The 23626-nt window shown below is 42.6% G+C and overlaps 1 protein-coding gene across 1 annotated transcript in view; it reads left to right on the forward strand.

Annotated features, from left to right (window-relative positions):
- The first annotated feature begins 4192 nt into the window (after positions 1-4192).
- PTPN21 (protein tyrosine phosphatase, non-receptor type 21) overlaps positions 4193-23626 on the forward strand; it is a 65345-nt gene continuing 45911 nt past the window's right edge. Inside the window, exon 1 of the mRNA XM_015571307.1 lies at positions 4193-4603. Within this exon, the coding sequence (XP_015426793.1) occupies positions 4424-4603 (180 nt within the window). The 5' untranslated portion in view covers positions 4193-4423. The remainder of the gene's footprint in view (positions 4604-23626) is intronic.

Raw genomic sequence — 23626 nt, forward strand, 5'->3', positions numbered from 1 at the left:
GCAGCCCTGGGGGACGGGTCCCGGCTACGGACGGATCGGATGGCAGGAGCGTAACAAAGAGAAAAGTCTCCCTTCCCCAGGTCCCCCGCGATCTACTTGAGTCGTTTCTAAAGGGGCTGGAAGGTCTGTTCTGAGCTCCTCCTCCGATTGCGGCGGCTCCATGCTGGAGCAGGGTGTTCGGTCTTAGGCATCTCTGTGCCTCCCGGAGTCTGAAGTGCGAAGAAATTTGCCCGATAGCTTGGCGGAGAAGGGGAGCGGGGAAGGACTGTTTGGCGACGACTGGTTTTGTTTTTGGAGTCAGGAGTGTTTACTCTGGAAAAGAGAATTCTTGGGTCTGCAAATTCCGACTTGTGATTTCTGCAAATGCTGATTAGAAGTTCTTGGCATGCTCGTCTTATTTTCTCTTTTGCTGAGAAAGCCTTATAATAATAGCGTGTGCTCTCAAACATTCAAAACACTCCGTGGGCTCCAAGTGACAACCGCTGTATGCCTGATAGTTGCTGACAGTTTTTTTTGTTTTTTTTTAGTGTCGGATATGACAGCAATTTTACTCTGAAAATAGTTGTTTGTTTTGTTTCTAGGGCATTTTAGTCTCGTGTATCTACGTGTAAATATTTGGTCCATGAGAAACATAGGTTAGAATGCTATAGATCTATATATTACTCTAAAAATATCTTTTTGAGTGATTATTTTATTTTAAAGCCTCGTTGGTAAAATATATATAGTGGAGACCTTATCAGCAAGGGGGGAAAATATAGGATTCAGTTAAAGTGCAGTTGAGAAAGTTTGAGAGGGGATGTGAAAACATTAAAATGAATTTACAAATATCTCTGTCTTTTGAAAACTTGAACAGAATATAGTATGTATTTGCTTTCTTGTTATATAACAGAATGGTTTGGAATTTTTTTCCTTCCAAAGCTAATTATGAATTGTTTACTTTAGTAGTTAGGTAATTTATAACTCCAGACCCAACTACCTTTCAAATTATTACATATTATTTTACACCTGAGACTCTCCCCAAAGCATCCAAAATTTCTACTCTACTCAAACATTTATAACTCTGTGACATCATTTGGTTGCAAATATTGTACATAAAAGAAAGTTAAAATGTGTAAGTCATTGATAAATTTGTGGTTAAGCAAAACATTTTAACAGTATATTTTAATAGCAAAACATTATTTTAACAGTATATATAGGATATATATCTCCTACTGTTAAAATAATATATATACATATATATGCAAATATATATGCAAAAAGCAAGCTATTCTTATGGTTAGATCTTGGGGGTGGGGGGTGGGAAATGCACCTGATACACACACCTTCAACTTTTAAGATTACATTAACATTTACCAAAATAAAGAGAACATATTGGCTTTTCTTTATCCCTGATGTAAAATTTTTCAAATCTCAGGGATAAAGGAAAAGTTTCACTCTGCATTTGCTTAATCAGAGCATAAGTTAATAATTACATTGTGTCCTATCTATTGCCTTCGATGTATAGTTCTCCTTTGTAGTGAAGAGACTACCATATTTGAACACCCTTAACACAAATATTCATCTTTCAACTGCATATATGCAATATCTTGTCCTTCATGTCCACTACTTAATCCTTCTTCAGTTACTATCATTTGTGTAGTAAGCTGAAATGCATTACCTCATCTCATGAAAGGGTATGTAGTATATATATGTTAATGTATATGCAATCTTTTAAAACTTATACAAATGCTACTGGCTCACCAGGAAATTTTCTAGTTTAAAAGTATTAAGGTTCTCATATCTTTTTTTTAAACCATTTTTATTAATTTGAGAGAGGAAGGGAGAGAGAAACATCGATGAGAGAGAATCACTGTTCATCTGCCCCCTGCACACCCCATCCTGGGGATGGATCCAGTAACCCCTGCATGTGCCCTTGACCAGAATCAAACCTGGGACCCTTCAGTCCGCAGGCGGATGCTCTATCCACTGAGCCAAACCGGGTAGGGCAAGGTTCTCATTCTTGATTTTTATCCATTTTGCCTGAACTATCTATTAAGTTTATGCCTTGATATAACAAAGAGCATTACAAACTGCAGGTGGAGAAGCATATCTTTTTATTTTTATTTTCAAAATTTTATTCATTGATTTTAGAGAAGAAAGAGAGAGAGAAACATCAGTGTTGTTCCTCTTACTCACTGATTGCTTCTTGTATGTGCCCTAAGGGAGGATCAAACTGGCAACCTTGGTGTATCAGGATGCCACTCTAACTGAGCTGGGTCCTTTAAAAGTTCTCGCCCAGGGCGAGATCATATATTTTTATAATATTTATTTTCTACTTCCCTCCTTACCTGTAGAAGTATGATGCTTTTACCTACAAAAGTCACTCAGGAAATGCTGTTAATACAGTGCTGTAGGTAGTTCCTGTTTTCTTTTTTTTCCCTCTGGCCTCCCTCCTCTATTCCTTGTTTTAAACTTTTCTTTTTATTTATTTATTTGGCTCTCTGAAAATAACCAGAATTCAAAAACCAAAACACAAGCAACACAAACAAAAAGCCAGCCAGATCGGGTCCTTCTTAGCGGTACATCCCTGTATCTAAGTACAGATGCTTTTCCTCGCAAGGGCAGCGACGGCTTAGGATCGCCTCGGATTCCTCGCGATGCCCGCGGCACTGCCCGGTGCCCAGAGACGCAACGCGCTTTTGCGGACTGGAATTACCAAGCGTTGGCCGGCAGAGCTGGGTGCCATCCACGTGCCGAGTGCCCCTCACTCTGGGGCTGGGACGCATTCCGGAGAGCGGAAAAGGGTTGGGATGAGGCGTCTGGGCTGGACCCCAGCTCCTTCCATCCTGGGGTGAAGCTGCGAGGCCCGGGCTCCGTGTCTGCCTGCTGAGCGGGTGGGGGCGCACCCCGCCTCTCCGCGCGGTTCCGGGCCCAAGTTCAGGGCCACTCGCCACCCCCGAGCCTTGAGGAACGATTCATCCTCCTCCACTCAGACGAGAGCGGAGGGTGGGGACTATCCCGGGGTTCTGTCCGCTCCTCCAGGGGGAAGGACAGCCGGCTGATGTAAGAATCCGCGGTGGCCGCTTCAGCCCATGAGTTGCCATCAACAGGTGTGACTCAAAACGTTGTTGAAGTCGCGAGGCTCCAAACCGGAATCAAACGGCCCGCGCCCAAACCTCAGCACTTGTAGGGGCTCGAGCTGGGTCCTTTAAAAGTTCCCTCGGGGAGCAGCCGGCCCGGCCCGGCCCGGCCCTGCTCTAGCGCGTCCGTCCGGAAAACGCTGCCCGGGGCGGAGGGTTCCGGGGCTGCCGAGGCTGCGCGTTGGCATGGCAACGCCGGTCGCTTTCCCGGGAGGAGTCGGAGCCCGAGCGCTCCTTGGTGTTCTTAGCCACGTGGGCTGGCCGGACCCCGTCCGCCCCTCGTGAAGCCAGATGGCGTTTAAGTCCTCGCCCGCCTCTTCTGGGCCGGGCTCCGCTTAGGAGAAGGCCCACCGCCTCCTTAGGCGTCCCCTCCCGCGGAGCAGCCAGGGCCACGCTTTTCAGCACTTGCTCCACATGGTGATCTGATAACAAGCGTGTGTAGGTCTTTCATGATTTCTTTACCAATCAACCAACTTGGTGACGTCACTATTTAGCAACCAGAAGGGCTTCTCCAAATGCTTGTCAAGCGCTTCGCCTCCTTTGAACTAACAGCTGCCATATGTTCAAGGGGATTATTCCTCTCATTTGGGTTCGGGGTTAATTTGCCTTTGGCGGCTGAGGCTTGGACGTAGCTCTTTTGGAGGTGTTTTGTAGTTAACTCACCTAAAGACTAAAGGCTCTCAGGTGTGGAGTATTGGGGAGCCAAAAAGAGTTAACTGTGAAAAAAAAAAACACACACACACACAACCCCAAACCCGCCCACCTTATCCAAAACAGAAACGGAACCACTAATGCGAGGTACTCTATTTGGGTTTACAGTAGTGCCAGCCAGCTATCTCATTTAATCCTGAAACAGCCGCAGGCGGTTGCCACTCTCTGTAGGAGTGAGTGAGGGGTGGACGCTGACCCCAGCGCTACCGCTAACGCAGCTCTCATGCCAACTCCCCCAGCGCCTCCCCAGCCCTGCTAATGCCTGCCTTTTCCAAAGGAGGGGGGAAGCTTATTCTCTGGATATAGCTTTATGGATGTTGATTTTAAAAAGCCAAGTCCAGCGTTGCCATTGCCCGTATAACCAGTGTGTTCCTTTCCTCAGCCCTGGTGTGGATGCCCCCGTCGCCTGGCCCGTGGAGACTCAGTTGCGTTTTAATGGCGGCAGCAGCTGCTGGGTGAGCAGCTGGGGACTGTGCTACGCTCCCGGCAGGAGAGGAGAGGAGAGGAGAGGGAGCGCCCTCCTCCCCGGGCACCGCCGCTGCATTGGTGGCCCTGCCTTTCCCTCGTTACCCCTCCGCTCTTGAAGAGAGAAGATGCCACTGCCATTCGGATTGAAACTCAAACGCACCCGGCGCTACACGGTGTCCAGCAAGAGCTGCCTGGTTGCCCGGATCCAGCTCCTCAATAATGAGTTTGTGGAGTTCACGCTGTCTGTGGAGAGCACAGGTCAGGAGAGCCTGGAGGCGGTGGCCCAAAGGCTGGAGCTGCGGGAGGTAAGCCACAAACAAGCCTGCTGGCTTCTCTCCTGACGTCCCAGCCACTTGACTGGATGCTGGCTGCGCGTTCTCAAACACATGTCCCTGGCCATGATACCTGAATTAGCCTGCTAGCCCACAGTCCCAGGAGAGGGAATAGATACAGAACAAGAGGTCTTTCCTTGGGGGTAAGAGAGAAAAGAGAATGCACAGTGCCTGAGGTTTTGTTTTTTTAAAAATTTTAATATTTTTATTGATTTCAGAGAGGAAGAGAGAGATAGAAACATCAATGATGAGAGGGAACCATTGATTGGCTGCCTCCTGCATGTTGGACCGAGCCCGCAACCCAGGCATGTGCTTCCCCCGCCACCAACAGAATCAAACCCGGCACCCTTTAGTTCGGAGGCCAACGCTCTATCCACTGAGCCAAACTGGCCAGGGCTACAGTGCCTGAGTTTTTAAAAATGTTTATATGTTCCCCCATATGTCATTAAAAATCAAATATGAATGCATTTTGGATGATCAAGTTTCTTTTTTCTAATATAATCCCAAATGGGGGTCATCCTGATCTATACGTGTACTGACTTCATTCATTCAACATTCATTGTTTTCCCTAGGCCAGGCCAAGATTATTGCTTGAGATTGAATTCTGGCTGTTTAACTTGGGCAAGCTCTGTGACCTCTCTGGGCTCCGGTTTCCTCATCTGAACCATGGGGATAGCAAGGGTGATCCTCAGAGGGGTTGTGTGATTTGCTGTGCTGGTAAAGCCAAGCTCTAATCCAGGGGTCCTCAAACTTTTTAAACAGGGGACCAGTTCACTGTCCCTCAGACCGTTGGAGGGCTGGACTATAATTTAAAAAAAAAACACTATGAACAAATTCCTATGCACACTGCACATATCTTATTTTGAAGTAAAAAAAACAAAACGGGAACAAATACAATACTTGTATTTGCATGTGGCCTGCGGGCCATAGTTTGAGGACCCCTGCTCTAATCACTAGTCTGCTATAGTGACCATAGGGAGGTTTGCCCTGGAAAACCCCTCATCTAGTCAATAGGAAATTGTAGAGTCCTCAAGTATCCACCCAGTGGCTTCAATTAAATGCTATGTAAGGCCTTTGATGAAAAGGGCTCTAATTAAACCTAGGATCCTTCCACCCTTTGGCCACCTGGTTCTAGGGTAAGAGAAAGATGGAGAAACTGGTTATTCCACATAAATGTCTATCTTCCTAACTGGAGATCCCACTGATGTTGTAGTTCATAAATAGTCAGTAATAGATAAACTGTGCCCCTGGTGACCATCCAATCATTTGATGATTCAGTATTAAAGACCTGAATGCCAAGCACATATGTATTAGGAGCTTACCCTAGTGTTGCTACCAGTAGGAAACAGTCCTGGTCCATGCTATGATAGGGGAATTGGAGGGCGCTATAGACAATAGGGTTCGGCAGTAAAGGGCGAGTTTCCCAGGGCAAGGAATGTCTGAACTGGCACCTGAAGAATGGGGCAGGGTGGTCCTATTAGGGTTTGGGAAAGACTATTCCAACAAAGGAACTGGACAGGGCCAAAGACAGGAAGCAGGGGATCTACCTGGAACCTGAAGTGGGGAGAGGAGAGTAGGGAGAGGCAGGGGCCCTATAACACGGGTTTTTGTTAAAGGGTTTGGGCTTATCCTGAAAGTAATAGGGAGGTTAGTGAAGGATTTTTAAACGGGTGTGGGATGATTGTTTTTTTCCGAAGAGAGGGCCCTCTGGGGAATCATTAGAGAGGAGTAGTTGTGGTGTAGATGGTGGTCCGTTGGATTTGGATGGGATGGACACAGTGGGTGGAATCAGGCGATATTCAGGACCCGCCTCCGGAGTGTTGGGGAAGGTCTACCAGGGGTCCAGGTTGATACTTAGGTTTCCAGTAAGTGGTGGGAGCTCTAACTGAGAGAAGAAATGTAAAAGGAAGAGTAGCTTTGAGGGGGAAAGGAGCGGTGCGGTGAGCGCAGCTCTGAAAGTACTATTGACATTGAGATGCCAATTGAGATGTTAAGCAGGCAGAGCAATTGTGGGTCTGGGGCTCAGGTGAGAATCCAGGCTGGAGAGAAGAGATTTTGGAATAACCAGCTGAGATCAGTTAATTAATCAAAGCTGTGAGAAGGTGGGAGGCTGTCCAGGAGGGAACAAGTTGTAGCAGACCCGCAGGGTTGAATTAGAGGAGGGGAGCCTTGGAGGGAAGTGGAGATGGAGCAGTCCTAGGAGGAGAGAGTAAACCAGAAGAGTTGGCCTCAGCGACCGCTCCTGTTTACTTGCATTTATTCCATTGTTTTTGCTTCCTTTGCCCATTTTTCCTCCCTATTTTGGTTCCTTTTTTCTGTAATTCTTCCTCACGCACCAGATCTGCCTACAACCACTACAGAGTCAACGTCTTGAGAAACTGTGGTTAATTTATTTTTGTGCCCAGAGTACCCGGCATGGAATGTGCTCAGTAAATACAGGTTGATCTGAACCCACAGGCCTTGCCTTCATTCTGTTAGCCCAGAAGTGCAGCGAGCTTGCTATCTCTTGTTTAAGGCGATCAGACTCAGGAACAAGCAACTTCATACAGATGTGGGAATTTAATGATTTTCTTTTTTTTTTTTTAACAGAAGCGTATAGAATGCTTTGAGAGGGAACAGATGTGATCCCTAGAAAATGTCTTGCCCCTGCACAGGCTGTCCCACCATTCCCAAGATTTCATGGCAGTCATGGTCAGGAACTTAGTTTGTAGAGCAAATTTTTTCCTTACAAAGTTTCAGAAGCTTTTTGCTGTAACATGTAAACAGATGGCTCAAGCCCCAGGCCTGATTGTACTGAATGACTGCTCAGAAATAACCTGATTCAGCAACACCTGTTCTGAGTTTGTGTCCATACGTCACTTATAAGATTCATACCAAGTGATATTGGTATGTTGTCTCGCACTATTCTCCCATCAAGCAAACTCAGAATCATCATAGTATATAGATTTGGCTGATAAACTTCGCTACTGCCCGCATTTAAATTGGGGGAGGAAAAAGTCTTTCCTTTTCTTGCCTAATTGTGTACCATTTCACTATTATGACACTTAAAAGGGCTCCACAATAATACACTTACAAGGGCTCCACAATGTACTGTTATAATGCTGTATCCAGGGGCTTCAACTATATTGATGGTATTTTATTTCTTTTTTTTTTTAAACAGATGTCTTTTTATTTAATTTTTTTATTTTTTAAAATATATTTTTATTGATTTTTTACAGAGTGGAAGGGAGAGGGATAGAGAGTTAGAAATATCAATGAGAGAGAAACATCAATCAGCTGCCTCCTGCACACTCCCCACTGGGGATGTGCCCGCAACCAAGGTACATGCCCTTGACCGGAATCGAACCTGGGACCTTTCAGTCCATAGGCCGTCGCTCTATCCACTGAGCCAAACCGGTTACGGCGGTATTTTATTTCTTAAGCTGGATGTGTGGGTATATGATGTTTGCTTTTCGGTCTTTTTTTTTTTTTGTCTGAGGTATTTTACAATACATTAAGAACTTAATAACAAAGGTTAATATATGCAATTTAGTTGACTTAGGTTTGTTAGCTGTTTTCAGAATTCACCGTATTTGAACTATGGAAAGTGACTTTTAAAAAGGGGAAAACAGTTATCCTCATAGGAAAATATAGCTGTTTATTATAGCAACAGCCTCTCAGAGCTGTTGAAATTCTCCACATATCATTCTGAGTTTCACAACACTTTCCAAAGAAGCTGTGAAAGGCTTTATAGAATTTAAGGGGAATTAGGACATCTTCCCTCCAGTATTGAAACTGTAAGTTATAGAGGTTTGATGGGGGGTGTCATCTGGGTACAGCGTCTCCCATGGGAATCGGCACATTCTAGACTCGCAGGGGTGGGGGGGGGGGCAAACTTTTTGACATCATTACATAAAAGGGTACAGTCTTTTTTTTTTTTTAGTTTTATTCATTTCAAACGGGCCGGATCCAGCCCGTGGGCCGTAGTTTGCCCACAGCTGTAGAGGGAAGTGGTCAGACTGAAAAGCTGAATGTCTCAGGGAGGGAGACCTGTGTCACCCCAGCTCACTGAGAAGAATATATAACCATGGTGCAGGTTCAGTAATTAACGCCCAGCTGTGAACCCACCAAGGGCCCCGAGTAAGTGTGCCATGATCTTCCTGTAGGCAGGCCACTTGGGAGCCAAAGCCACTTGGTGAGCAAGAAATGAGAGAATGGAGGTTGCCCTGAAAACCTTACCTATCTTCATAATGGACTGCCTCCAGTTCCTTTGAGTCTGAGTAGTTTTTCTGGGCAGTGCTTAAGGTGGGCACTGGCTCTGTTGGCCTCTTGAGAAGCCTGCCTAACAGGGTGATGAACACATTTGCCAGCAGAATCAAAACACTGGGTTTGGAGGCCAGTGCTGCCACTGATACGTTGTGTGACCTTGGGCAAACGGACTTAATTTCCCAAGCCCACTGTTTCTTCTCTCGAAATTGAGAATCACAGTATCTACTTGATGGTCATTGTGAGGATTCAATGTCAAATGTAAGATGGTTAGCAGAGGACCTGGTATTTAGGGAACTCTCAGTAAGTGTTATTCTTCATTACCGTTATCATTTGTGACTCCCCTTTCCACGTGGTGGTGACCGACCCACTCTTCTTCAAATTAACTCTTTCCTTTTGTGCATATCTTTGTTTCTTCCATTTACTGAGAGAATACACGCTTGTTTATAAAATGTTCTTATAGTACAAACAAGTACAGTGGTCGCTGGTAATCACACTTCTTTGGTTACTAAAGGGCTAACTTTTTAGTAGATCACTGTAATTTGGCAGTCGTATTTGAGCCACTGTTTCATGCCAACTGAAATTAATTTCTACAATGTTACTGCCTCATTGCCCTAAACAACTGCAGTGGTTCTCAACCTTGGCCGCACATTAGAATCACCTGGGAATCTTTTTCAAATCCTGATTTCTGGGCCTCATCCTCCGGAAATTCTGTTTCTTTGTTACTTATGTTGTGCCCCCACCCCATCACAAAGAAACAGGATTTCCGGAGGATGAGGCCCAGAAATCAGGATTTGAAAAAGATTCCCAGGTGATTCTAATGTGCAGCCAAGGTTGAGAACCACTAAACTAGAGCCTCGATAGGTTTTTACTTCCCTCTTAGCCCATTTCTTCCCTCTTGTCCTCACTTAGCCACTAGGATTAAAAATAAAAAAGTTTTAAGGAAATTTTGGATTAAGATTTATATGTTTTCTTTAGTGTGTGTCTTTCTCAAGAATTCTTTAAAAATCTTGTTTGATAATCACATTTTTATCATGCTGTCATGGGTTTTAATTAGGCCCATTGCAATCTCTTATTTACAGGAGCCTTCCTTGGTCTTAAAGTCCTTATTCAGCTAGGATTTACATGTGGTTGGAGTTTTTAAGTTTTAAATTTCTAAGGGAAGTTATAAAACCCTGAAAGCCTTTTGAAGACAGCTTTTGCATAATTTTTGCTATGATTTCTGTGTGTTAGTTTTACAACTTAAATCTTAGACGGCATTTTCTTTCAACTACTTCTGAGTTTTGTGGGTGTATTTCCTCATTGTTGTCTCCTTATATGGTATATATACATAACTACAATTTTGAGGTTGAGAGCAATACTCAATCACTCCTAAAATAACCTCCAAAATATTTTGTTGAATAAGGGGAAAAGTCTAGCAACATTTAGAAATTCTTACTATGGCCTCTCATTTTAAAATGATAATGATAGGCTTTGATATTTGGTTACTGTGTTGTGGTTTATCACAGGTCTTCAGAAAATGTTTTTTTTTTCAATTGTATTTGAAGTGCATCACACATAAGTCAGGTTTTTTTCTCTTTAGAACATAAGCTACATCAGAGTAGGACTGTTCTGTCACCACTGCCTGGTATGGTGCCTTGTGCCTTACAGTGCATGGTTGCTGAATAAATGTCTACTTATTTTTAAACTAAGAGTCTTTTTTTTGAATTTAGATTGATAAGCATGGGCAGCAATTCAGTGTAGTCAGCCTTTATTCACTGCATGATTTTATTTCCTGGAGAAAGTTGAACGTTTACTACAAAGTTTTGAATACAACTTGAAAAGCACCTTTTTCTTTAGCCTTTTATTTTTCACTTTGGGGATTTATTTTGAAACACTTAGAAAATGATCTAGTTTGAACAACCCCCTAAGATAAGATTGCTGTATCCACTTGGGAGTGTCCACTTGGCTGAACTTTGAACAAATGAGTCTTACAGTGTTTTCTGGCCGACGGGAACATTTTTGGCTAAGGGATCTGTTGGAAGGGAGAGGAATCAAGCATATAATGCAAGCCATTACTCTCAAGTGCAACTTTAGAAAGTGTTCTTGGCCTCCAGAGTGTTGTATTTTAAATTAGTGTCTCAGGTATTCCAAATATCCACTGACCTTATCGTGACTGTTACCTGAGTAGACCTCAAGAATTTCAAGCGCATTTCCTTCTGTACTAGCTGTTTTCATTTGGACTCTAAAAATAGCTGGAATATGTGTAAGGTAAAAGTGTAATTACCTGCAAACTTTTTAACCTTTTGGGCCGGTAGTTATTAAATCAGCTATGTATGTTATGAAATCGGTAAGGCTGACCAATACTAGTAGGCATGGATCAGTAAATATTTTCAGTTAGATCTATTGAACCATCTGAAGCAAATATAAATCTTAAGTTGACCTCTTCCCTTAGATCAGGGGTGGGGAACATCCAGTCGGTGAGCCGTATATATAAGGCCTTGAGAAATCGTTTGGTGTGGCCCTGCCAAGGCAGTAGGGGTGAGTTAATTAAATGTTTGACCAAATATAGCAGGCTAATTTTTCAGTTGGTAATTTGGTATGGCCCACGGATGATATTATAAATATCCAAGTGGCCCTTGGCAGGAAAAAAGGTTCCGCACCCACCCCTATCAGATAAAGAATGCTTTCCAAAGTCCAAAGCTGATTATAAGTGAGCAAGGATTTATTTTCTGATTTATAGATTATCTGTTACTTTTTCCATTGGGTCTACTAGATAATTAAGAACCAGCCATATAAATATGTATGGAATTGTACATACGGATATGGAGATAGTATGCACTTTAGAATAAATAATATATTATCACACAAGTTAATACAGAATTAATTTGGAAATGTGTTTACTTAAAGAAATGGAGTATTATTCAACCTTCACCTCATTACTTTTTTAAAAATTCACCTCATTTCTAGTAAATGTAAAGGCTAATAATCTGAGATGTTATTCTCTTACTAGAGGCCCAGTACATGAAAATTCATGCACTGGAGGCGGGGGTCCCTCAGCCCGGCCTGCCCCCTCTCACAGTCTGGGAGCCCTCAGGGGTGGGAGGCGATCAGAGGAAGTTGACTCCCCATCACACCTCTGCTGCTGCCACTGCCGACAGCACAAGCCTCGGCCGGCCCTGGTTACCTGAGTGTCGGGCGGCCCTGGGCAGCTGGGCAGCTGCCATCCGAGGCTTGCCTGTGCCTCAGGCCGGCCCTGGGCAGCTGGGGTGCTGAGGGGATTGGGGGATCTCTGGAGGCAGGCACACGGATCAGCCAGGCCCACCTGGGGGCAGGCTCGGCGGGGCTGAGGGGACTGGGCCCTGCCATCTTAAGGCTGTGGGTACTGCCATCTTTGAGGGCAGGGCAGTCAATTAGCATATTCCCTCCTTATTGGCTGTGGGCACCACGATCTTTGTGACGGCATGAGGGTCAATGAGCATATTCCCTCTTTATTAGATAGGATTATGGAGAGAATTAGAGATGTCCTTGAGTCTCTCTCACCAACCATCTGCCACGATAGTGTAGTCCCATGATCACCTGGAAGTAAGTGTGGTTTTACTCCTGTGGGGAGGTTTATAAGTTGAGTTACAGAATGTCAGATGTGCCCTGACCAGTTTGGCTTAGTGGATAGAGCAGGGGTCCTCAAACTTTTTAAACAGGGGGCCAGTTCACTGTCCCTCAGACTGTTGGAGGGCTGGACTATAGTTTAAAAACAAACTATGAACAAATTCCCATGCACACTGCACATACCTTATTTTGAAGTGAAAAAACAAAACGGGAACAAATACAGTATTTGTATTTGCATGTGGCCCGCAGGCCGTAGTTTGAGGACCCTGAGATAGAGCATCGGCCTGCAGACTTCAGGGTCCCAGGTTCGATTCCAGTCAAGGGCATGTGCTGTGGTTGTGGGCACATCCCCAGTGGGGGGTGTGCAGGAGGCAGCTGATTGATGTTTCTCTCTCATCTATGTTTCTAACTCCCTCTCCCTCTCCCTTCCTCTCTGTAAAAAAAATCAATAATAATAATAAAAAAAATGTCAGATGTGGGGAACTGATGGCGTTTGGGGGGCTCTAAGTTCTGTCATTGTCCTTTGTGTATATGGTTTCAGATTTCATTCCTTACAATAGTAAAAGCTTTAACAGCGTTCTGCTGTCCTCCTTCTGGGTGGATGAACATGATTATGCTGGAAGCTTAACATGCCTTATCTGGTTTAATCCTCACAACGAGTTAGGCCTTATCTTTTCTATTTTAAAATGAAGAAAAAGAAGCCCTGGAAAACTGGGTAACTTGTTCCACTCATCTGGGTGGTCATATAGCTAATGAGCAAAAGAACCAGAATTTGAGTTTATACCTGTCAGACTTCTGCTTGAACTTCGTTAAAGGTAGAGGGGTCATGGGCCCCTTGGAGAATGTGATGAAAATGCAGAATTTTGCACACAGTTTCAGGTGGTTCCTGGATGCCCCCTCCCTCAGTCCATCTGTGAGCTCACACTGGGGGCCTAGAAGCCTCTTGGATGAGGCAGTTTTCCCCTTGTCTTGGTTTAACAGATTCTTCCCTAATCTTTCTCCAGAGTGAAGGTGCTGATAGGATGGAATCTTTGTGAGCAATTCAAGGCCTTCATAATTTTAAGACAATAACTTGCCTCTGAAGTATACTGCTCACCCCCTTCTCCCACAAATGCCCTTTTTGTTTGTTTGTGTTGTTTTTTAAAAATATATTTTTATTGATTTCAGAGAGGGAGGGGGAGAGAGAGAGAGAGAGAGAGAGAGAGAAACATCAATGATGAGAGAGAATCATTGATGGGCCGCCTCCTGCATGCCTCACACTGGGGATGAAGCCTGCAACCCTGGCATGTGCCCTGACCGGGAATCGAATCACGACCTCCTGGTTCGTAGGTCGATGCTCAACTGCTTAGCTATGCTGTCCAGGCTCAAATGCTCTTTTTGAGTGGCCTTCGTATTCAGATCTCAGGAAAGCCATTTGGGTTATTCCTTTCCTCCCTGGGACAACTTACTGTTAATGGAAAAACTAAACAAAACTCCTTTCAAGGAGGGAAGGGAGGAGGCTGTGAGTGGGATTCCTTCATTGCAGTTCTGGCGGTAGATCCATGTCTGTCTTCCCTACCAGATAGCACCTTTGTGCCCACCAAATAGTCAAGCAGTAGGTGTGTGATAATTCTTCAGTGAATGAATGGATGACTCATGCTTCCCTTATGCATTAACCAAATTCCAGGCCAGCTGTTGAGACATACGCTTCATTCTTCTTGTCAGATACACACCTACCTTAACATGACACTTTCTTTCCTCTGAACACAGCCTTTGCTCATATCACGGTCTTCACAATATGCTGGCGCCAAGTTTTGGAGTGGGGGTGGGGGGGCGGGGTGGGTGTGCAAAATTATGCTCCAAGACTGAGTTTGTCTTTGTCAGCAATTTATTTAACACAGGTTCACTGTGGGAATTTCCCAGGCTGGTAGCATGTGGGATTATGCCTCTTAATAAGTTGATAAAGAAATACTGTAGCCCACCTGGTGTGGCCCAGGGGTTGAGCATTGCTCTATGAACCAGGAGGTCATGGTTTTTTGTTTGTTTGTTTGTTTGTTTGTTTTAAACCATTGAAACCTCTAAAGAATTTTTGTGAGTTTATTTGTACCAAACTGTCGACATATGCGGGGAAGCAAAACCTCAACGAATAGAGATAGTGCTCCCAGGAGGTCATGGTTTGATTCTGGGTCAGGACATATGCTTGGGGTTTGGCCTCGACCCCCAGTGTGGGGTGTGCAGGAGGCAGCCAATCAATGATTCTCTCTTATCATTGATGTTTCTTTCTCTCCCTCTCCCTTCCTCTCTGAAATCAATAAAAAAATATTAAAAAAAAATAGTATAACATACTCCAAAGCAGTGATAGATTCATTACACTATTATTCAAGGCAAGGGGAGATGAAAGGAATGCAGTTTGAGTTTAGTTGAGGCGTACCTTTTACAAGTTGGCACTCAGCTTGGCCCACTGAGAGCTGATGCCCATTTGCCAGCACAACAGTAAAAATTTCTTGTTGCTAGAGCACGTTGCTGGGGAACAAAGGCGTGGGGTCGACAGGCATGATGTTCTTCTTCGTGAGGCCCCTGCACAGCTTTTGCCACTGCTGGTAGGGGGCACCTTTGCCAGGGCAGGAGTTAATACCCCCAAAGGTCTTTGGAGAGCTATTTAGATCAGCAAAGGGTAGCCTTGCCCGGACCAAACATTCTCAAATAGCCCTCACAAAGTCTTGGTATTTATCATCTAAATGTCTCCTGCCATAGTTGTTTCTTCATATATTCTTGGATTTTGTTTCTTTCATATGTAATATGGTTACAAGTGGTAGTAAGAATGATCGCTAATTATTGGGTACTGACCATATGCCAAGTGCTGAAATAGATGCTTGGCTAGATGTTTAACCCTGTGTGTGATTGACTTCCTTCCTCCTCCCTCCATCTCAGTGATGGAGTGGACACAAGGGGCAGTGTCCAGACCAAAGGGAGGTTCTCATGCAAGGTACTTGTTAACTGTCAGCTCTGTTTGTGTGTGTGTGTGTGTGTGTGTGTGTGTGTGCAAAGTTATTTTTCTTTAGCTATTTCCATTTTCTGTTACATCATGTACATTTGTTCTTTAGTTAGAATAATTTACTGAGAAAAAATGGATTGAAGAAAAGTGACTTGGTGTTATTAACAATTTTTTATTACATTTATTGGGGTAAAATCCTATATAATAAAAGGGTAAAATACAAATCAACCGTATAGCAGAACCAACCGGTCACTATGATGCACACTGACCACAAGGGGGCAGACACTCAACGCAGGAGCTGCCCCTAGCCAGCAGGCCCTGATCACCTGTTTGGGGCCTGCTGGCCAACCTCTCGGTCCTTACCCTAGCCAGGAGGCTCTGATCACCCAATGGCAAACGGAAATCTAGGGGTGGGTGGTGGCGGATGCAGGCGGCGCCAGGCCAATGCCCCCGCCCCGCCAGTCATCCCACACACAGAGGGCACCTAGCTTGGGAGATGGGGCTGGTGAGCAGGCAAGAACAGCCAACCTGTCAGTCTCTTTCCAACCTCTCAGTCCCTTTCCCGGGCTGGCAGGCTCTGATCGCCCAATGGCAAATGGGGAACTGAGGGTGGGTGGTGGCAGGGGGCAGGGCTGGCCGCCGGCAGCCAGGGAAGATGGCTCTGATCGCAGACCAAGCCTAGGGACCATACTCGTGCATGAATTTCATGCACCAGGCCTCTAGTTGGTTAATAACATTATATAAATTTCAGGTGTACAACTTTATAATACAACATCTGTGTACCACCCGAAGTCTAGTCCCCTTCCGAGGTGTTATTATTGTGAGCCAATTAAGTCAGTTACACCACTGAGAATTAAGATATTCCCTGTAACATCCTCTCTCTTTGTCCCAGAGTTTGGTATGAATTATTTAGAGAATCACTCTACCCACCCATATTTTGCACTTACACATAATATTTAGACATGCACATATTTGACTTGTCTGTATTTTTATTACTGGCTCCTAATTTGAAGTCAAATTTATGTTTGAATGGTTACTTAATGAAAAGAACACTTATAGCTTCTATATTACAGCATGATAACAGGAAGAAATGAAGCCTGTTTTATATCTAATATTATATATTATTATACGTATAACATTTGTTGTCCACTACTCGAACATAGACTTCACTGTACACTACTGCGCCCCCTCTGCCTGGCTGTGCAAGTAGTCAGTGACAGACCCCAACTAGGATTCAGGTCCTCCGGCTCCAGGTTTGGCATTTTTCCTCAACCACACACTACTTTTCCTTCAAGCCATTGCCATTTTCCTTAAAAAAACAACAACCAACAATCCAAGTGTTGGTGTTTTCTAATAATTGATTTTAAAAGGAAAAGTTGCCTATGACAAAACCCTGTTAATGAAGGAAGTATTTAGGTGTAGAATTTCCTATATGAAAGAAGATGGAATATGGAGTTTTATATTAGTTAAGGGGATTTGAAGACTATGAGAATGAGAGCTAATATTCCTTGAGTATGTATCATGTATGAGACCCTCTTCCAAGTGCTTTAAATGTTTTCGCTTATTTTGATCCTCAAGAATCCTGTGAGGCACTGTGATATTCTTCTCTATTTTACAGATGGGTAGACTGAGACTCAGAGGTGTTAAGTCACTTGCTCATGGCAGGAATCACAACTGGAGGAGTAGTTGTGGCTCCTTGATGGGCATCCTTTCTTCCCGACATGTAGCCCTGGGCAAGTGACAGGTGTTCTGACAGCCATGGAGCTGGTGCCTTAAGGACAGCCTGCTATACACTGCAGCCTCCCAAAGCTGATGGAGATTGTTTTAAGTACCCTTGAGATATTTGGTATCATTTATTTTAATTAGTGCAATGTATTATCTTGCTTAAAATATGCTTTTAAAGTCACATCAGGCAAAGACTAGATTCTTTCTTAAAATGAATTATGACCCATATTCATTTATAGTTCCCAAATCCTCTTTCTAATTCCCTTTATCCCTTTATGGCCCTCCACGGTGACCACATCAGAACCGTTTCTGAGAAGGGACATGAATCATGATTAGCCAGCAAGACGAGGTTGACAATGAATGCCTGACATGCCGGGGGCAGAGCTGGTTGGTAGGAAGCCTTTTGTAAGCTTGTTCCCTGGTGGAGTCGAAGCATCAGGCTGATGAAATACATCCCAGGAGAGCTCTCTTCTGAGAGTTTTTCCAAAGCAGTATCTGGTTGCACGGCTGTTGGATGGACTTGGGGGCTTCTGGGGCCTCAATGTGTATACAAACAAGGAAGCCTGGGAGAACTAGTGAGCCCACTGTGGTTCTCGCTGCCGTTCCTGATGAGCTGGATCGCTGGGATTCAGCTGCTGTGCCCATGGGTGTATTTCCACCTGTTACAGCAGTTCACACCAAAGTGTTTCCATGCTGCCACCTGGGAATTCCTGGCATGGGGACAAGGCGACTGACTATTAATTGTCCCATTTTTAATTCCTCTTTTGCAGGTCAGGATTCTATCATTTAACCTTTATTGTCTGTCTCTTTCCCCCCACTCCTCCCAGTAGGACTTTTATCATTATACTAGAGGCCTGATGCACAAAATTTGTGCATGGGTAGGGTCCCTAGGCCTGGCTGGCGATCAGGGCCCATCTGTGGGGCGACCAGAGGGGCAATAAGGGGCCCCCGCTGGCACCTGCCTTGGCTGGTCTGCAGCATGTGGGCTGGGGCAGCTCCTGCATTGAGCATCTGCCCCCTGGTGGTCAGTGCGCATCATAGTGACCAGTCGTTCCACTGGTCGTTCCGCCATTTGGTTTATTTGCACATTAGGCTTTTATTATATAGGATTCCTTGAATATAGGATAGTTGGATATAGGATAATGAATAGTGGGTAATTCCTATTATCCTTAATAGTAATACATATTTACGGTCAGTTCAACTATTCTACTTTTAAATATAATGAAAATACCTAGTCCTTTGTATTTTTTAAGTAGCACTTCTTGGAATAAAATGTAACTGGTATTATGGTACTTAAACAATTAAAAAATATTGAGTGTATATTTCTGAGTTATGTACCATCCATGCCTTATTCCTCAGTGAGGAACATAGTTCAAAAGGAAATTCACTAAAGCCGTAAGTGTGCCATTTGTTAAATGGAACTTTATATCGTTAATAAAAAAAGGGGATAATGGCCTTTTTGTATTAAAAGAGGAAATAACTTTACTGTTTTCTTGGAACATTTGTGTACGTGGAAGAAGGGTTTACTGTAACTAGAAAACCACTTTGTAAATATGTGGAGAGAAGAGTTACTTCATGTGCGATGAAACCATAATTTGCAAGTGTTGATTAATGAAGAAAACAGCATAGCTTTTAGTAACAGAAATCTAGGAGTTTCTTCATGTATATCTGTTTAGTATTTTAACCACAAAAATAATTTACTTGATTTTATAACCTTCAGCTCTTTCATGGCAATACTAATTTAAGAACAGTGAAGCGACTGTATTTTTTTTTTGGGAAATGGAAAATATGTTGGGTAATGTTCTTTCAGGCAATAGAAATTAACTTTGACTAGATTCTTTCTTAACATGAATTAAGGCCCATATTCATTTAAAATGGATTTATCCTCTTTCTAATTCCCTTTATCTCTTTGTGGTCCTTCATGGTTGCCACTTCCTGAGTCACATGAAACAGATATAATTTTAATCTGACAAAAGTGAATGTCAGAAAAATAATCCGCTATTCCTAAATATACTCATTTCAGCTCTTCTTTTCATTTTCACATTGTGCCATTAACACTTCGAAGAATACTGCTCACACTGCTCAATACTATGGTAAACCAAGATAGAAAGAATAACTAAGACTCCAATTCAGGAAAACATGGAACAAATTTTTCCTGTGAATTAATTGAAATTTTAAAACTGGAGTATGGGCCAAATTAGACTGAGGTTATCTGTCTTATAAATAAAAAGAGAACAGTTATGAATGATCTAAAACATAGACATTTGTGAATTAAGCTAATAAGCAAACCTGCAAAAGCCCAAGTTTAGAGACCTGAATAAAGAGAAATCTGCCTGATTCTATTGGAATGGGATATAAGAAATGGCCCTGTAATATAGCAAACTAGACAGCTAAAATAATTAAAGTATGGGAGGCTTGGCTTACCCTCAGGTATGTGGGTCCTAAACAAACGGACCTTTTATGTGGTTGGTACAAGATAGAGCATGTTAGCCTTTGTATGGAAACTGTGTGCAGGAATATCTCAGTTATTTCTATCATTTGGGGCAGTAAAATGTATGTATTAACATTTTTGCATTTAATCCTAGCCTTAGTCTTTAAGAACATGTCAATATCATTTTAACTTTATAATTGAATATATTTCTGTGTAGCACTTCTTGGTATCTGACCTCCCCTATATTTTGTTTGTCTTTCTTTCCATGTGTTCTTTTCCTCAGTGTTGTGTCCCTATAAGGGTTTGACACATAGTAGGTGTTCAATCAGTATTCATTGAATGAATAGATGAATTTTTCTAAGACAGTCCATTTTTCTTAGGAAGTACAATATATATATTTTGAGGGATGTTCGTACTGTGTTTTGGGATCACTGGGTTCTTCATAGCATCTTATTGTTCAGGAGAGTAAATAGAGAAGGTATGAGCAGTCATCTATGTAGATAGTGATCCCAATTCATGCCTCGGACTTACTTTTAATAAATCCCCGAAGTTGGCTTGTCATTGGACTCTTTTTCCTGGAAGTGAAATGTTACGACAGCAACAAAATCTGGTTACTTGAGGCCATCCATTACTTGGGCTTCAGTTTAATAAAAGTTTCAGTATAATTAGGAGGTGAAGATACACTTTTGATTGTTATATTTCTGAATCCTCATATGTGCTAGGGTGTAGTGATATTGCATATTAATTATAACCTTGACTGTAAAACAGATCATATACTGCCTGACCAAGGACACAAGAAAATGGATTGCAATTAAACAGAAAAGGACAATATATATTGTCTGCTTTGAGGCAGTGTGACCACCATACTCACAGCTGAGAGGAAGAAGCACAATGCTTCATTATTTATGACAGACTCAGTATAGAGGTAAGAGCTGGGCTTGAATTAGGTTAATACTTGTTCACCACCCTTGTTAGATGATCTCTCCTGGGAAAGGCTTTATCGGGTGCTATCTCCTCTCATCTCGTTCCTGATGAAACATCTGCTGACTTCTCCTTCATCTAAGAAAAGCATCAGGATAAAATTATAGTTGCCATTTTATATGGGATTAACCTGTATCAAACTCAGTGCATCAGTGGCTTAAAAAACCCTCCCGCTAATTTGTGTGTCCTTCTGCTCTGCCTTAAAAATAGTACAACTAACAAGACTCCTAAAATAATTAGACAAGAAATGACTTGGGGCTTAGGAAAGGGTCACATTCTGGCGGGATTTGGACCTGCTTATAACCATCGGTGTCTCCTTAGACGATCTGTGATTTGGGACACACCTTCAACCGGACCTCAAAAATTTGTAGCTGTGTTTTCTGCTGAACAAAAAGCTTAGTTACCCAATCACTTTGTTCTCTGAGTAAATGTTGGTTCCTGTAAACCCGTTTGTGCCTGTAAAGAAGCCAACTTTTTTAACCGCATAACTTTTGTTTTTACTGTTGTTTACACAGCAAGCACAATTATCCATGCCATTTTAGGAGAGTAGCTAGTAAATTTTAAACAGCTTATGAAGAAATCCTTGAGCAACTTTAGTAAGACTACTGATGTGTTTGTTTAGAATAAACTAGGAAAGAACCGGTGAAGGTAAAAGTATCTCACCGTGAAGAAATTTCACAAAAACCTATTTTTAAAAAAATATATATTTTATTGATTTTTTACAGAGAAGAAGGGAGAGGGATAGAGAGTTAGAAACATCAATGGGAGAGAAACATCGACCAGCTGCCTCCTGCACACCTCCTACTGGGAATGTGCCCGCAACCAAGGTACATGCCCTTGACCAGAATTGAACCCGGGACCCCTCAGTCCGTAGGCTGACGCTCTATCCACCGAGCCACCAGCTTTGGCACAAAAACCTATTGACTGATCATTGAGAAGTGTTCTGAGGATGCTGGAAGATTCTCTTGGAGTTTCCCACAGGCCTAGTCAGCTTGCTTTGGTCATCAGTGAGAGCAGACAGAGCTGTGGGGCAAGGGAAGCCATGTGGATTCTTACTAGGAAAGGTCCTGGGGCATAATGGAGTGATGAGAGGCATCACCTGAGAGCCAATAAGTAAAGGCTGGTTCCTGGGAACATGTTAATTACAGTTAAACCAAGCCCATAAACACTATAGGGCATGCATAGCCCAGAAGATTTGGATTCAAGGAAGAGAAGACACATGATTCTGGGCAACTATCCTAGGCCAGGTAATGACTGGTAAAAGTCAAAATTTAGGGCACTAAGGTTTTTGTAAGGAAAAAAAATGTTTCTGGTATATCTTAACTTTAAATAGAGGAAGACCAAAGGATAGATATTAGGAAGCAAAAAATCCAATTAACTCATGGCTAGCCTCATCTATTTCTGGCTCATTTCTTTTCCTTAGACTGTTTCAAACACACTGCATTTGACCTATTTATAAGTTTTAAAAAGTCTATACTTAATTTTAGTTGTTAGTGGTTTGTTATTTTTATTTAGTGTTTCTGTTCTTTAAAAAAAATCTTTTTCGAGATGAAATTCACATAAAAAATTAACGTTTTAAAAATAAACCATGTAGTGATTTAGTGCATTCACAATACCTATTCTATCTAGTTTCAAAACATTTCGTTACCCTGAATGGAAACCCTCCACGGGTTAATCAATTGCTCTCCTTTCTTCCAACCCACTCTCCAAGCCATCAGTCTACTTTCTGTTTCTGTTGCTCAGGATTTATCTATTCTGAATATTTTGTTTAAATGGAATCATACAATATGTGACCCTTTGTACCTGGCTTCTTTCTCTTAGTATAATGTTTTTGCAAATCATCCACACTGTAGTATGTATCAGTGCTGCTTTTTCATGGCTGAATAATGTCCTATTATCTGTATATTCCAAAATCTATGAATCCTTTCTTCTGCTGATGGACATTTAAGTTGTTTCCATCTTCTGGCTATTGCAAATAGCCCTTGTATGAGCATGCTTGTACATGTATTTGAGTATCTGTTTTCAGTTCTTTAAAATATATATTTTATTGATTTTTTACCGAGAGGAAGGGAGAGGGATAGAGAGCTAGAAACATTGATGAGAGCGAAACATCAATCAGCTGCCCCCTGCACCCCCCCTACGGGGAATGTGCCTGCAACCAAGGTACATGCCCTTGACCAGAATCGAACCCGGGACCTTTCAGTCCGCAGGCCGACGCTCTATCCACTGAGCCACACTGGTTTTGGCTGTTTTCAGTTCTTTTGGTTATGTATCTAGGAGTGGAATTGCTGGTTCATATGATGATTAATATGTTTAACTTTTGAGGAACCACCAAACTATTTTCCATTGTGGCTGAACCATTTTACATTCCCACTGGCAATGTATAAAGATTTCAGGTTCTTCACATCCAATATCTCATTGTGGTTCTGAGTTATATTTGCGTAGTGACTAATGACATGAAGCTTGTTTCATGTGCACTTGGCCATTTGTATATGTTCTTTGGGTAAATATCTCTTCAAGTCCCTTTGCCCTTTTTTAAAATTGAGTTATCTTTTTGTTGTGCAAGAGTTCTTTATATATTCTAGATACTAGATATGTGATTTGCGGATATCTTCTCCCATTCTATATAGTTTGCGCCTTTTTTACTTTCTTGATTTGGACCTTTGATGCACATAGTTTTGAATTTTGATGAAGTGAAATGTATCTGTTGTTTTCTTTGTTGCTCAAACTTTCTGTGTCATTATCTGAGGATCTATTTTAAAGTTATAAAGATTTACCTCTATGTTTTCTGCTAAAGAGTTTATAGTTCTTATATTTAGGTTGTTGATCCAGTTTGAGTTACTTTTAATACATGGTGAGAAGTGTAGGGACCTAACTTCAGTTGTTGACTATTTGTTGAAGAGACTGTTCTTTCTCCACTGAATGGTTTTGGCACTCTTGTCTAAAATCAGTTGACCATAGATGTGTGGCTTCATTTCTGGACCCCATTCTTATACCAATACCTTACTGCTCTGATTAAGGTAGCTTTCTAGTAAGTTTTAAAATCAGAAAG

This window comes from Myotis davidii, unplaced genomic scaffold (genome assembly GCF_000327345.1).
Source record: "Myotis davidii unplaced genomic scaffold, ASM32734v1 scaffold732, whole genome shotgun sequence".
In the NCBI taxonomy this organism is placed as follows: Eukaryota; Metazoa; Chordata; class Mammalia; order Chiroptera; family Vespertilionidae; genus Myotis; species Myotis davidii.